General features: G+C 43.2%; 1 protein-coding gene across 4 annotated transcripts; it reads left to right on the top strand.

Annotated features, from left to right (window-relative positions):
• On the top strand, positions 1–12,311 carry LOC142947624 (transmembrane and coiled-coil domain protein 3-like). 4 transcript variants are annotated; one of them, XM_076089318.1, is made up of 5 exons: positions 4–224; positions 5,452–5,580; positions 8,544–9,505; positions 9,636–9,771; positions 10,053–12,311. In XM_076089318.1, the coding sequence occupies exons 3-5, from the start codon at positions 8,586–8,588 to the stop codon at positions 10,353–10,355; spliced, it is 1,359 nt and encodes a 452-aa protein (XP_075945433.1). In that variant the 5' UTR covers positions 4–224; positions 5,452–5,580; positions 8,544–8,585; the 3' UTR covers positions 10,356–12,311. The 4 variants fall into 4 exon arrangements, with proteins under 4 accessions (XP_075945432.1, XP_075945433.1, XP_075945434.1 ...); XM_076089319.1 differs by having other exon boundaries at positions 4–235; XM_076089317.1 differs by lacking the exon at positions 5,452–5,580 and having other exon boundaries at positions 1–224.
• Positions 12,312–16,040: the final 3,729 nt, after the last annotated feature.

The following is a 16,040-nucleotide window of genomic DNA, read 5'->3' as shown; positions in this document are numbered from 1 at the left end:
GGCAGTCACAGTGTGTATGTGTGTGTGTGTGTGTGTGTGAGGGAGAGAGAGACAGAAGGGGGCTCAACATGGAAACCAGATTCGATACATTGTGAACTAGTCCCGATGTTTAATTGAAGAACCACCAGCTCCTAACTGACCACTAACACGGGATTATTATGCCCAGCGCCAACGTGTCCGTGCGAAGTTTATCCGAAGTGGAGAAATACCTCAGCGGCCGGATGGTGAGTGTCATGTGAGTGTATTTTACAGCATCGGTGTGTCACGGACGCCGGGGTCCCGTACTGTACCAGCGGTGCATTGTTGTCTGTCGATCCACACGTCATGTTTGTGAAACCAACGCCTGCGCCGTTTATAAGCTGCACATCTCCCCCTAACAAAGAGCCCGTGAGCCTGTGGTACATTCAGGTACACAACGTCGAAAAACCCGCATTTATTTATGGAGATGTTTTAGTGCGAAGTGACAAGGGTGGTGCTGGAGTACTAAACCCTGGTCGGTACATAATGTGATTGTCCACATATTTGACGGTATCCAAACGGGACAATGGTCGTTCTGTGCAGCCTACAACGGAATTGGAATCGAAACTAACGATTATTTCCCGTATCGATGAATCTAATTCTATTGATTGTTGGATTTATTGTTCTATGAAATCTCATAAGCTTACCACAAGGGCCAAAGCCCAAGTCTTCGAATGGCTTGCTTTGGTCAACCAACAAACGATGTTCAGTTCAAGAAACATGCAATTTGCCCTTAAAGAAATACTCAAATAAGTGAATTACTATTATATCATTATGTTCTGCCAATTGTTTGTTTGATTAATCAGCTTAATGTTTACAAGTTACACAGAACAGTGTTAGTGGTAATTGTTATGTAACAACATGGTAGTTCAGATCCAGTGACAAAGTACAACTATATGATATGAACAGTTCAGTTCCTCAGCATACCAAGTAGCCCAACCGGCAAAAAGTACAAAGACTGACCAGTGCAAACAAGCCGGTTCTGTTTCAGCTCTATTTGAAATTTGCTGTTGGACTGTTGAAGTACCACCGAATGACCAAGTACAGTAACCCGGTCCTGTAATGAGTACTTGTGTTTTAAACTGAAACTGTTGGTTTTGATGGGTGTTAATTCATCCTGATTCCTTCATGGTGGTGTTGCATTGCTCTCAATAAGAATTTATCTTCCAACCAACTATGATGGACAAAGCGTGTCACTTCCAGTACGATAAAATCTATTACAACAGAAACCAAGGTACTTATTGCAGTTGTTTTGTGTTGTTTCTGTTTTTGTGGCTACTCGATGACTCAATGCCTGACCTTGTTTTTCAAGACTAAAAATTTAACCTGACCCCACCTTTATAGTGGTGGCTCATGTTGTACAACCTGACGTTTAGGATATACGGTAACTTAGCAGATGTAGAAGGATTTTCTCTGAAATAAAACACAATTTAATCTTTTACTGAAAATACAACAGTTTTATTACAGTGATCACATAAGCCTTACTACACTTAACACACTGTGATACTTGTATATACGAAGTCTGTAATGAGTGAAGTATATGAATAGTGCTAATGTCTTGTACAACATTAATTCAAAGCCTGCTGCAAAGAGGGGATTGAAATCCCACAGAGACACGTCCTGACCTTATTTTATGTCTTTACACAGAAATGTAGTCAGGTCAGTCAATTTGATTTAATCACGAAGTTGCCGGAAGGTGCTTTAAAATATGTGCAACATACAACCACTGACTTAGAAAACAACCTTCAACACTACATGACAAGGTTTTGGGGGAAACCATCGAACCTTTTGACATTGTTAAAATACCCTCATGTGCATTTAAAGCCAGGTGCTTTCAGGAACGGTGACACCGAGGAGAGGAATGCTCCGTCAGGCGTGAGTCTTGTGCAACCAGAAAGTCAGTCGGGTATCGTGCAGCAGGTTGTTTATCTTCCTAGTATATTCATGAGCCTTCAGGGCTGCCACTCCCGTCACCGGTCTTCAAAGGGAAAGGGAGCTCAGCCATCTTTTTCCTCATCCTGTTTAGCTTCTTCATAAAACGCCTCATGCTGCGATGTCAGCAATTGCAGATATATTTGATAAAAAAACACTAACTCTTGAATGAAATCAATAATCTGGAGTAGAGCTTGAAAGATTTACACACGTAGATAATTCAAGTAAACAATTACTCAAACCACCAACACAACATAATGGAACAACATAACGGACGATTTGGCTCGTTTATTATTCTCCTTTTGTTGGCTGTGAATGACATTCCAGTTTTGTTCCTCAAAAAGCCTTTGTGCAGCAGATATCGTGGGTTAGAGGCCAAAGATGATGCAACACCTCAGTTTGAGTCTTTAACCCTCACTGGATGGCAGCTCTGTAGGGATTTATCAGTCTTTCCTCAACCGTATGCTCTACCTGTAGTGGTTCAAGATTAATGTCACCAGACAACACATCAGTATAAATACTAACCTTTTAATATGCTCTGTTCTGTTTGTTGTGAACGATTTACTGGCAAATATTGTCTCTTTTTTTTGTTATCTCATTTCTTAAGGTCCATTGAGTGCATTGAATACAGCTGCATATTTGTCTTAATTGAATCCCATTCAATACTTTCTCAGTCTACGGGGAGTGTTAATGGGCTATTGATTTAGTCCTGGACCAGCTTGTCTATGAGATAATAGCGAATTACGTCTTAAGCAATTCCCTCCACAGAATTCACATGGATTAGTCATTCAGGAAACTCAAGACTTCGAACTCTACTAGTTTTATTTTGTCGGTTATTTTGAGGAGGCATACTGTTTGGCCTCAAAAGAGAGGTTTTGCAATCAAAGTTTTGCCGCAAAGGCAGCTGTGGGATGCAGATGAGAGGAGGAGGAGGAGGAGGAGGAGGAGGAGGAGGAGAAGTTGGGTCAGCTTTCGGACTCTACAATCAAAGATGTGCTCCCTGTCGCTCTCCCTCTCTGGTTTTCTTCCCGTTTCCCTGTGTGAGCTCTGAGTGGGAGAGTGTCTGTATCCATGAGGATCAGCTGGAGGGAATACCAATAAGCACTGCAGGCTTCTTCCCCTCTGTGGCTCTGTTCTCTGCTGAAGGGACGGTTTTGTTCCATCTCAATGAGTGTGCCAGCTCTATTGCGCTGTGTGTGTGTGTGTGTGTGTGTGTGTGTATTTATTTGAGGTGAATGCGGGCAATGAGAGAATAAGCCTATCCACCACAGCCTCGTCATTTTTAAGAAACTTCCTCAGATCACTGCAAGCACCTGTGAGTTCGTAGCTTCACTCGTCTGAATGCCTGCATGACCTGTGAACTGATGGTTTCCCCAGATTACAGCTGCGATTGTGAGCACTTGCAAACATTACTTCCTCATAACAGGCACAATGCCTTCCTGTTTGCATACGAAAAATGACTGTGGTGTTAATAACGCCTCTCCTTAACAGAACGCCACAGCGAGTTTAGCGAGAAACAGGCTCAGTTTCTGCTAATCTTCAGCCAGTATTTATTTCACTAATACTGCCCTGGGCAGATGAGCGGAAGGTCTATTTTTGCATGAAAAATGGAATCATTGATCCAAGAGAGAGCACACTGCAGTGCAAGATAAGCAGCATCTGCAGTTTCTCCCCCCCCCCCTCCCCACAGATTTGTTGCTAAGATTTGGATGGATTTCTCAGGCAGAACAGCACACAGCTCTCCCTTGTTGGGCTAAGATTGAGGCTAATGCAGTTGGATCTTTATGGTATGCTGTCTAGCGAGGTCAGAGCGTATTAAATGGGTCACGGTGTTGGACAGACGCTGTTCGCTATGTAGGGCAGCGTGGGGGACAGGGGGCTCAAACAGGGCTGAGGTGTGAGGGAGGCACCCTCGGGGCACACAGGGCCCCCTGTAGATCCTGTTGCTGGAGATGAAGATGATGATGAAGATTGGGATTGTTGTGTTTGGGATCATCCTCCCTTTTGTTTTATTCCTGTCCTCTTATATGTTTCAGTTTATGTAGCTCTCTCTCTCTTTGTCGCCGTCTTTCTGTCTGTCTCTCGTCTTCTGCTCCACTCACACTAATATCGATGGGTGAGTCAAACAGCAGTGGGCGTACACGCCTGGCATCCGTAACTTCAAAGACAACATCTTCTCACATTGATAGTGATAAACCGGATATTGAGCATATGATCAGACAGATGGGTCTCTCACACAGCTCAGCTTATACATCTCAGAAGAAGAATCACAGTCAGTGAATGCAAGTAGGAGTTCATCGTGTTGCTCAAGGACAACCTCGCAGGTCACCTGGCTGGAGATGGAAACTCAATCTCAATGTGTGACCTCTCAGTGAAGGACTGTCCAGTTAACTGTCGGATTTAACTGCTGCCATCTGCTGTGTGGTTGTAGCAGCTTTTCCCCTAGTTACCTTTCAACCCTTCCCGTCGTCTCCAGCCATCCCCGAAGACCGTCAGTCCTCACCTTGTGTCACCCTCAACAGCCCCTGGAGAACGCCTGCTTGAGTGCCTGGGGGAAAAGGGAGTGAAAAGCAGGGTGGCAGATCAGCAGATTTAGGAGGACATTTTCATCAGCATGAGTCTAATTCATTTAGCAGAGCCACTGATCCAGAGACACCCTCAGATTCCTTCAGCAGTTAGTCAGCGTGGGTAGAAATCTTGAGTAGCAGCAGCGGCGGAAGAAATCAGCTTGTTCATTTTCGTATGAAAAAATAGTCAGATGTCGTAGTTGTTTTGGGGTTTGAGTGTATGTAAAGCATCTGGGTCGTGTTATTCGTGTTATCTGAGCTGCTCTCATGAATCAGGCTTCATCCTGCCAAAAGCCATCTTGCTTTTATAAGAGAAAGCTTACGCCCATCATTCTAGCTGTGTAATACAGTTTGGGCTCGACATGTACTACTCCAGGTGCTTTTGCTTCAGGCCTCAGCAGTAAGGCCAGTAAGGTCACAACTTAATCTGATTTACGCTCATCCTGTATCTATGACATCACAGCACCTGAGGCAATAAACGTCCCTGTGCTCTGTGTTTGAGAGAATATTGAACATTGAATAAAGTTAAGGTTGGTGGTGGAAGAACGCCTGAGGAGCCAGCTCCGTTCCAGTACTGCATAAATCGCGTACAGTCTAAGCTGTCTGGTCCAACAAGGCAGCTCTTTGTGTTTGTTGTTTGAAAACTAAAAAGATTGAGTAATATGAGCAACATACACACAAGCTTTCCCTACACCTCCTCGAAGCAGGAGGATATTAGGCTCAGCTTTCTTTTGTGTGACAAACAGGTTTGACAAAGGGACGGCTTGTTTGTGAAACTTATTGTTTCAGCAAGAGATATTGCATGCGCTCTTATTGGGCGCAGGGCTCCTCAGGCTATACGTCAGACCAGTGAATCCATATGCAGTAGCTCGCTCATCAGAGTCCTGCACAGAGCAGAGGTAGGACATGACAAAGTGTGCTTTTTTCTCCTCAGACAAAGAGTCCTGTGTTCAAGAAGGACAGATGCCAGAGAGGGGGAGAGAGTGGCATGAGGACAGAGGCTGAAATACCCACGGCATGCTTGTAGAAAGAAGCTCTCTGGTTACAAACTAAACATAAATAAGTATGTAATACGTATGTACAGTATAATTATAGGCACCGTAATAATACAATTAAAATGTTACATGTACAAACAAGAACAGAGTTTACAGTCATGATAGCAGTTTGTTAAAGCTGTACTTGCTTTGAGGCAAATGCTAGTGCTAGCATGGTAACATGCTGTTTAGCAGGTATATTGTTTACCACGTTTGCCGCCTTAGTTTAGCGTGTTGGCATGCTAACATTTGCTCACATGTGCAGGGATGAGGTATTTTTGTCGATTCCGGAAGTTAGCATCGCCTTCGTATGAAGTCAGTGGGTTTTTTGAATAGGTTTTTAAATAAAAAAAGGTCTGTGGTTAGCTTAAAATATTCTAACGTTTTGAACTACGACATAAAATACGTCAATACATTTTTCACTCATTAGTTTTGAAGCTTGTACGTGTCTTTGAAATGTCAGTTGCTAACGAGTGGCTAAATGAGACGACAAAACTTCATCATGGCGAACCCCTTTAGCTTAAGTCGTGGTGACGTGTAGTCCTGCGACCGCGGTGTAGTTCACTCATAAAAGGGGTGTTCATTTGTGAAGATTATCTTGCTGAACCAAACTTGTAAGTATCATAAATGCTTGTTTGTCACAACACAAGTTTATTTTCTGCATTAATCCGAATTCCAATGCAAAAATCCCATTGGCTTTTTGTCGTCTGCAAAACTGCTAACTCACTTCCAGGTTTTAGGACTCATTCCTGCAGCACACTTTTTGCACTGAACCCTAAATACAGCTGAGGATGAAATGAATGACATTAGTTTTGCAAATATTGGAGAAATTTTAATTTTGACCACCTGATGGTGTTACAGGAAAAGTCAGAGGATCATTGAAGTTATTAGGATTCATCCTCTGGGGAACGTGAATGTCTGAGAAAAATTTCAATCCATTTTAAAATGACAGTCCATCCCATAGTTGATGTATGTCGGTCTGGACATACAGACAGACAGACAGACATACATGTCTGTTAGCATGGCTAACAACAAGTATAGAGCAGTTTCTGTGTTGCACATTATAGTGAAACCACATTCTAGAATAAATGGTTATGTGTGAGATCATGCATCAAATTCATGCTCAATGGCATCACCCTCACAAACAAGTTTGACTAGTTGATTGAGTGAGTGAGGTTACTCACAGCAACAACAACAAGTAAACTGGTTTTACAGAGCAATAGTCCCCCTGAGGGAGAATGTGTTTGTGTGTGCACACCAGAGTACCTCATATGTATTCACTCTATTCTTGGTAAACACTGTCTTAATTAAGTTCCACCTGACAGTCTTGTGTCAAGAAGTGTGAGTGTGCGGGGAACTCTAGATGCATTGGTCAATTGTAAAGGGACTTAGATTGCAATATGTAACCATTGCGTGGTGATGGGGAAATGCTAAGCAGGATTCAGCTGTGAGTCTGCCTGTGTTAGCTGTTTAGTTACTTACAACTAGTCGTATTATGTCCGTTAAGGATTAGTGCAGCTTTGTACAGCCCATAGTGCTTGTTGTACAACACTTTTTGTGTTTGCTTGAGCAGCTTACACCTCCTGTCATTACACTGGTGTTTAAGTGTGATCAACTCGCAAGATTTGGTGGCTTGTTGGGCCACCGGTACATTGCAGTGCCATTACAGTTGAAGTCTAAAAATGCTGCTCCGAAACCTAATTAAATTCTGTCTTCACAGCTCTCCTCAGTTTCCTCTTTATGTAAGGTCGTTAGGTTTCCTGCCATCGTTAATCTTGTCATATTTATTCTGTTTCACTTCCTCAAGTATACAGCAGACTATGCTCGACAGTAAACTATTGACACTTTCAGTCAGAAACAGACTGTAATTTGGAGGCTTTATCCCAAAAATGGTGATTTACTGTAAAACTAGGGGACTATGTCTGGGAAAGGGATTTCCTGAGCCTTGTGGCCTTGTGTGACATTAGTTCTGACCTACATTAAATGTGCACGCTCCACTTCTTTCACACACATTAATGACTGTTGTCTGAATTTTGTCATCTGTGTAATCTGTGTGCTATACTGTACATAAACAGGATTAAATTCTGGATCCTAAAACATAACAGATGTGTCAAATAAGAGCATTACATACACACCCAGATGGTCTCACTGTGGCAATAGCAGGAAAGCTGAATAGAGCAGATGTAAGGACTCGCTGTGTAGAATTACTGTAAATAAAGAGGAAGCTCAGAAACGTCCAAAAAAACATTAAAGTGAACTTGAGAGAAAAAATAGAATGTTTGTTGAAAATGTCCATTGTTCTGAAGAGCCATTTAGCAGTGGCCACGGCCAGCAGTTGCACACAAATACTTTGCAATGCAATTATAGATGGTAATGGACAGTTGAAGATGTCCACCTTCATTTTACCTTTTTAAATAGGGGATTTACAAAAGCAAACCTGTCTCTATAAAGAATCTGATGATTCTGTGAGATAAAATAAAAAAGTGGATGATAAACAAGAGGAATGATTGTCATTTTTCTTGAGGCACTCACAGCGAGAAGGTTTTGGATTTGATGCCCAGCCTGGGCAGGGCATGGCCTTTCTGTGTGGAGTTTGTATGTTGTCCCTGTGATTGTGTTCCTCCGGGTTCTCAGGTTTCCTCCCGCCACCAAAACATGTATCCCCTCCCCGGCTGCTGTGAATGGGGGGTTGCATAAGGAAGGGCATCCAGTATAAAACCTATGCCAAATCAAATATGTGGATCATGAAATCTGATTCCCACACCGGATTGGTTGAGGTCCGGGTTATTAACTAGAAGTAAATGGAAAACCTGCTGGGGCAACTTCTTACGGGAACAGCCGAAGGAGGAAGAATAAGAAGAGTTGTTGTTTACCTTTTCCAGATGGCTTTTTTTGCTACTTAAACAAATTTCCATAGAACCAGATTATCCCTGCAAATGCTCCACATCTGAATACAGTATCTGTATCTGATTGTTGTTTCTCCTCCTTGTAGGACCGGAGTACTGAAGGCAGTTCCCTGAGCATCTCTGGGTCAATGCGTCGGGGTTCTTCAGAGAACAATCTTGACCTGGATCTGAGTGACGGAGGTCCTGGTGCTGCTCTGGGCTCTGAGGTCCAGCGTAGTCGTTCTTGCTTGGACAACCTCCAGCAAAAGATCCTGAAAGTCACGGAGCAGCTGAAGATAGAGCAGACGGCCCGGGACGAGAACGTGGCCGAGTACCTGAACCTGGTGAACAGTGCGGACAAGCTGCAAGTAGGGCGCATCAAGCAGGTGTTTGAGAAGAAGAACCAGAAGTCAGCTCAACACATTGCCCAGATGCAAAAGAAGCTGGAGCAGTACCATCGAAAGATGAAAGACAGTGAAATCCACCACAGCCCATCCCCTCGCCCGTCCACTGTCAAACACAGCACTTTACCCAGGGAGTCTCCCAGAGAGCTGCTGAAAGACATGACCGGCAGTGGCCGACACCCGACCATGGACAAGATCAAGACCATTGGCCCAGGTGTTTCGCTCTCCCCTCCTTTCTTCTTCAGCAAGCCCAGAGAGTTCGCCAACCTCATCAGGAACAAGTTTGGCAGTGCTGACAACATCGCCCACCTCAAGACCACTCTGGATGCTTCCTCACCGCTGCCCACTGACAGTGCAGGAAAGGGGCTGAGCAGCAGCACCTCTATGGTGGGCAAGCCCAAGTATCCCAGTGATGATGAGTGCTCCTCAGGGAGCGCCTCCATTTCAGCAGACAGTAACGGGAACCCGGCGGCGGGAGGGGTGTCAGCGGGGCAGGTGCCGGGCCAGCAGGCCGGGGGAGGCGGCCAAAGCGGACTGAGCCTGGAGGAGGTGAGGGAGATCAAAGACGCCCAGAGCCAGCTGGAGGAAGACATTGAGGAGATAAAGGCTCAGTTCAAGAGAGAGTATGGCATCATCAGCCAAACACTGCAGGAAGAGAGATACAGGTATGTTTATTATTACTTCACTTTTCATTGTCTCCAATGACACAGCACCACCATAGAATTTCATAGACAGTACATTCAAAACTGCCTATAAATTATAATTTCTAACTAATATTCCTGCACCATCTCCCAGATTTGAGCGTTTGGAAGACCAACTGAACGACCTGACAGAGCTTCACCAACATGAGATGACTGATCTGAAGCAGGAACTGGCCAGCATCGAGGAAAGGGTAGCCTACCAGGCACATGAAAGGGCCAGGGACATTCAGGTATATAATAGTGAATCTATTGCTGAAGCTCGTCTAACATCTGTTAATAAGGCTATTGTCACTGGGCATTATCATAGGTAAATGTATTAGTTGTCTTCGTGTAATGGTTCCCTTCATCAGATAACACAGTCTATTTTGTCAATTGACATTTATGTTCTCTGTTCTTGTTCCTCTCTGCTGATACATAATCCATCTTCAAGAGTAATTGAAGATTAAAACGTCAGAAAAATGCCCTTTAGCCATTTGTGAAGACCCTCAAAGTCTCTCTCTGTCTTTCTTAGGAGGCTCTGGAGTCGTGTCAGACGCGAGTATCCAAGCTGGAGCTCCAGCAGCAGCAGCAGCAGACAGTCCAGCTCGAGAGCCGTGACGCCCGAGTCCTGCTGGGGAAGTGCATCAACATCATGCTGGCCATCATCACCGTCATCCTGGTGTGTGTCTCCACTGCGGCCAAGTTTGCTGCTCCAATGATGAGGAGCCGGCACCACGTAGTAGCTACCTTCCTGGGAGTTTGTTTTTTGACCATTTTCTGGAAGAACTGGGACCGTTTACAGTACGCCATAGACAGGTTGCTGGTGCCTGCCTGATAGTGATGAGTGCACACAGATAATAATACTGCAGAAACATGGACGCTCTCTGTTGTCAGGATAGGACTGTCTAAGAGGATTGGTTGTACAATTGTCAGAAGACACGATCGCCACGCATTTACAGAGGCCATTGTTTTTTAAAGTCAGAATGAAATTCAATTTTTTTCTTGTCTAGAACTTGAATGTCTGTTGCTAACAATTTCAATGTAACCTTTAAAATAATATTTATATAACAGCACATTGTGGTACATCTCCAAGCATCGCTATGAATCTTCACAAGACATTAATAGTCGATTCAAGGATCAACAAGGGTGGAGAGGAATGCACATGAGACTTACTCTTGATTATTCTAAACTGAAAACATTGCACACACACACACACACACACACACACACACACACACACACACAAAACCTCAAGCTTGGTATCTTGTTTGCCACAGTTATGAAATGCTAGTGAATCCCTTGGAGGTATAGTTGTACATTTTGGGAAATAAGCTTATTCGTTTTCTTGCCAAAAGTTAGATGAGACGATCAATACCATTCATATGTGTACAGTGAATGTGAAGCTACTGCCAGCAAACAGTTAGCTTAGGTTAGCATAAACACTGAAAACATTACAAACAGGGGGAGCCAGCTAGCGTGGCTCTGTCCAAAGGCAACAAAATCCACCTACCAGCACCTCTGAAGCTAACTAATTAAGACGTCATCTAAACATCTTGTGTTTTTAATCTTCGCACAAACCAATGTGTAGAGAAGGACATGTTGTTTTTAAACTCTAGTTTTTGGTTTGTTTTCAGAGGTTCAGAGGTACACAAAGATGCATTTTTTGCCATTGCACAGAGACAGGCGAGCTATTTCCCCCTGTTTTAGTCTTTATGCTAAGCTAAGCTAACTGGCTACTGGTTGTAGCTTCATATAACTTTCATGTTTAGCATACAGACATGAGAGTGGTATCAATCCGCAAATCTAACTCTGAAAAGAATCACGGCATGTTTCCCCAAATGTTAAACTGTTCTTTTAATTGAAGAATATACAGGCTGAAGCACAGAGGCAATGGACAACCTGTTTTTTTTATTTCTTATTGCCTTGTGTGGTCAGTCCTAAAAGGTTTTTTTCTGTTTACTGTTCCTGATGTATAAAGTGCAATATGTTTGATTTGTAAGAGCTCTGTTTTAAATATGTTTCTTTTAGGAGTGAACGTTTTTACGTCGATGTTTTACAGTGACAGGGGGCTGCTGCTGTTGGGGTCGGGTGTGGAAATGTCATTAATGTTGGAATGAGAGATCCATAACCACTGAAGCTGCTGCTGGGCTCTTATAAGACCAGCTGTCTTCTCTCTGAAGGGCCAAAAATCAATCCCACTGCATTACCGCGCTGGTAGCATGGAAATATCAACGACAACCAGGCCATCTCCCCAGTGCAGGCAGACACACGCGCACACACACCCAAACGACACACAACAGTCCAGAGGCTCTCTTTATGTCTTAAGAGTGTGATTTTTGTCTTTTACTAATAATATGATTGAGAGGCGATGGGTTTATACTGTGATACAGGGCCTTTTTTCGAAGAAGTAACAAAGAGCCTTCAGTACTCAGAATCTCATGTCATACTCATGTCTGATGATCTGTGATGATCTACGAGCCAATTTTTGACTGAGTGATGTGTTCTTTCACGTTTGTCTCACGAACATTGCCTATGATGATCTCAAGTGAAGCCACGGACCACTTTTTTAAATGTTTGTCTGCCATAATAACACGTTTGTGTTTGTCGTCTACTGTATCATATGTTTTATTTTGTTAATGTTTTGACATATTTGGGGAAGTTTTTACCCACAGATCTGGTTTACATTCTCTTTTCATCTCTGGTGCACTACGTGATCAATCAGTTGTATTTTCATGCATTATGTGCCTTTGTCTGACACTTTCTGTTAAATTAAACAATACTTTTTAATCAACCTGTGACTGATTTGGCATGATTAGGCATGGAGTTGTTTGGTGATTTGTCGTTGTATTCGTCATGTGATTCCTATTTTTCGTACACATTTCAGTGTCTAGAAGTCTCAGTAGAGTGCAGACAACAGCCAGAAAATCATAGATTACTTCACCCAGTTGCAATTAGTGTAAATAAGGAAACAGACGGAAGTTTATTAACTCAGTCAAACTTCCTGAGAGTATCCTATTCACAGTCGATTTCTTTATTTTCATTTCAGAGATTTGCACCAGAAGAATTGACCTCATAAAAACTTACCCGCATACAGTTTCTAATTTCTAAGTTACACTCAACATGAATACCACAAATATTTGCTCTTCTTTCACTGCTAAACACTCTCTCTTTCTTCACCACCAGAGGGTGTACGCGCCGCACTGTTGTCACGTTAGAGACCAAGAAAACATATTGGAAGGCTGCAGCATCTTAAAACCAACCAGGATTTATGCATGTTTTATATGTAAATTATTCATTTTCATTCTGTCAAAATCCATGCCACTACTTCACACAAACAGTAAGACTAACATCAGAGGACAAGAGACAACAGTGTCATGTGGCAGTAATATCACAAGCAATGTGTAAGAGTAGCGCCCTCTGCTGTTGTAACAAATTAACATTGAAGCTACAGTTTTTCAACACATTTCTACAATTTTCTAGAGCACAGCTCCATTGAAGCATGCTTTTGTATATTTTCATTAACACTAAATCTAGGTTATATTGTATTCCGTGCTGTGAACAGAAATTATTTCTGTAGACTGTAACTGTGACTGGTGTGTCTCCCATCAGGGTGGATTTTGGTACCCAGGATGCTGATGATTATAGAGAGAGGTATTAAATTCAATTACAGTCCCTTTAATGATCCCTCAGCCAAGTTGGCACAACACGCAACAGCACAGCTCCAACAATATACCACAGATACAATAATAAGTAATGACATGCATGTCATGTCATCACCTTCAAATAACAGATAACATGTCACACGTACTCAACAACACAGCAGCACCAACAGTACTACTGCTGCATATCACTGACAGGGAGCACACAAACATACATATCCAGACAAAAAGAAAGCCCATGCGCTGTTAAACTCAGCAGCACTGCAATATGGGTCACCTGGCACAGCGGTGTGCACGGTTCATTCTGCCTGCCTAGTGCCTGCCTGCATGCCAAATAGAGGCACAGACGCACGCTGAGATACAGGAACAGGGATGTGGATGATAGACAGATCGCTTAACTGGGGATCTTTGGCACTCACGCAGTGTTCCTCTACTTTATGGGAGCTTAAGTTTAAGATTGGAAATGTGAGCTGTGTGCAAATACCTGTGTGTGATGTGTGTGTGTGTGTCTGTGTGAGAACGGTTGGTGTTTTGTGCATTTGTAGAGCAACTAAGGGCATCTGGGGAAAATAAATACTCCGATTGGTGTGACGCAGAGATCCTGACTAACACACACAGCCACACAGACACCCACCCACACACACTCGCGCACACCCACCCACACACGCACACACACACATAGGCTTGAAAATGGGGATTATGAGCTATATTTGTAGGTGTGAACTGAGAGCATTATTCTCTTTCCCGATCTCGCTCTCTTCTGCATTATGTGAAATTGAAAAGTGAGCGCTTCCCTTTGATGTGTGCTCCGATCCTGTGTGTTTTCCATTGAGCTCTCTCTTGTGGCTCCTGGAGCTCGTTGGCCCATTCACTGGGCTCCATAATGAGCTGCTAATTATCCCAGGACCTCATCAAATCTCTTTGGGCTCCACAGCTAAGCCTCCTCCTCACATAGGTTGGCATGGCGACCGTAGTGGATGGGACCTGCATGGAGGAGGCCACCAAAAGGACCGCCGCAGCGTCACTCCCGCTCTCTTCTTCTGAGGGGGCGTGTGAGGGACACATTGTTATTCAAAAGAGAGAGTGGGAAATGTGTGGTTAGAATATCTTTAAGCATGGAGGGTTTTACATTTTGGGAGTGTTTCTTCTATGTGTGTGCTTATGAATACATATGTGAGTGTTGTGTGTGTGTGTTTCAGTCACTGAGTGCATGAACTCATATTATGGGAACGTTTTGACCTCTCTGGCGACTTCCACATTGATTTAGACTCCTCTGGCAGCGCTGGGCCCTTCCCATTTCCTGTTTATGGTGTCATGGAAACAGGCCATGTTCCCTTCCTCTGCCTTTGCACTATAACATAACAATATACCTAGAATATTATTATATATATTATAGCATATATTCCATCCAGCAAGGAGCCACAGTCTCATCCCTCAGCGGGCACAAGATCTGCAACTGTGACGCTGCGACGTCTGTGACCAGAATTAGAACCTCCAGTAACAAATACACAGAAACCGCCGGTGGAAAATTCCAGATTTATGGCAACATTTATCACCAAGGTCTTCATTTAAATCACCTCTTAAAATGCCCTAAATCAAATGCACCTTCCAATTTCCTTTAGTTGCTAGGCAACCACAGAGCGCCCCAGTGATGCTCGTAGTTAAAGGCTGGCAGCCTCGTGGCATGAAGAGGATTGTGGGGTGAATCACTGTCTTTTATGGCTCTGAGGTTCCATTACATGGCCAGCTGACAGTGACAATGATACACTGTCACGAGAGAGTAATTATACAGCATGTTGTTTCCTCTGGGGTATCCACTAGCAAATGATGTTAGCCTAATGCGTGTACAAGCAGCTGGACAAGCAGTCAACATTATAATCAGTGGAGCTGATTTGAGATATTAAACAACATATGGTACTTTTGCTTTGAGCAACAATAGTTACATTTTTCTCTGTCCATCAACGTCTTTGAATTCTATTCTATTTAAGGTTTTCATGCCATATGTGATGTCGGCCACTGGTCTGTATGCGTCTGCGTTTAGGCCTCTTTTCTTTAGAGCTGTACTCTACTCAGGGCTTGATTAACCCTGTGCAGACAGCGTTATATTTCAAGTACTGCCTGTCCCACGTTTTTCACAATTTCCTTTAAGACAAAAGACACAACAATTGGACATTTGGTGCCCTGAGGTAGTTTTACTAGTAGTTTTATAGCTTTACATCGTTGGTAATCCAGTATGATTGTACTATATCTGTTCTGAAGTTGTTTGCATGCTTTTTGCTGTTTTTCTTTTAATTCTTAACATCAACCTGCCCAGGGACTGCAGATGAAAATTTTGCTTTATTAAAAAAGTGAACAAACAAGAGTCTGCAGCTAGCTGCTCTGTGCGGATGTTCTGATGTGCAACGATGCTGCAGAACTGAGGTGATGGGAATGTCATGTTTCCAAGGTCTTTGCTTATGAACCAAAGGAAATTGAAAGTTTGACCTGATGATGGTGCTGGAGGAAAAGTCAGGGGATCACTCATTTTATTCATCAGGCACACAAATTCAACACATAATCATATTCATGGTCCACATTTTTGTGCAAATCCATTTTAAACACTGCCATCGAATCCACAGCATTGTAAATATGTTAAAAAACCAACTGTTGGCCCTTTGTGTGTTTGCGTCTGTGTGTGTCCATTTGACTTACGTCAATTACAGGCACACATTCCTGAGGTCTGTACTCTAGCTGTGGGCGTATGACTTGTTGAATCTGGACAAAACAAAGACCACAGTATGAGTGGAGAGATTCCCTGCGTATGATCTCACACTCTGTTGGACAGCTCCGTGATGAGCAAACGGCTCATCACTTACACTCTC

Source organism: Anarhichas minor, unplaced genomic scaffold, assembly GCF_050575085.1.
Source record: "Anarhichas minor isolate MPS153535 unplaced genomic scaffold, ASM5057508v1 ptg000011l, whole genome shotgun sequence".
Classification (NCBI taxonomy): domain Eukaryota; kingdom Metazoa; phylum Chordata; class Actinopteri; order Perciformes; family Anarhichadidae; genus Anarhichas; species Anarhichas minor.
This window is presented reverse-complemented; position numbering and strand designations above follow the sequence as displayed.

Excerpts from the sequence above, each read along its gene's own strand:
- LOC142947624 (XM_076089317.1), top strand. The coding sequence starts at position 159 with ATGCCCAGCGCCAACGTGTCCGTGCGAAGTTTATCCGAAGTGGAGAAA. Across the intron at positions 225-8,543 it reads AATACCTCAGCGGCCGGATG|GACCGGAGTACTGAAGGCAG; the intron begins GTGAGTGTCATG and ends TCCTCCTTGTAG. Across the intron at positions 9,772-10,052 it reads AAAGGGCCAGGGACATTCAG|GAGGCTCTGGAGTCGTGTCA; the intron begins GTATATAATAGT and ends TGTCTTTCTTAG.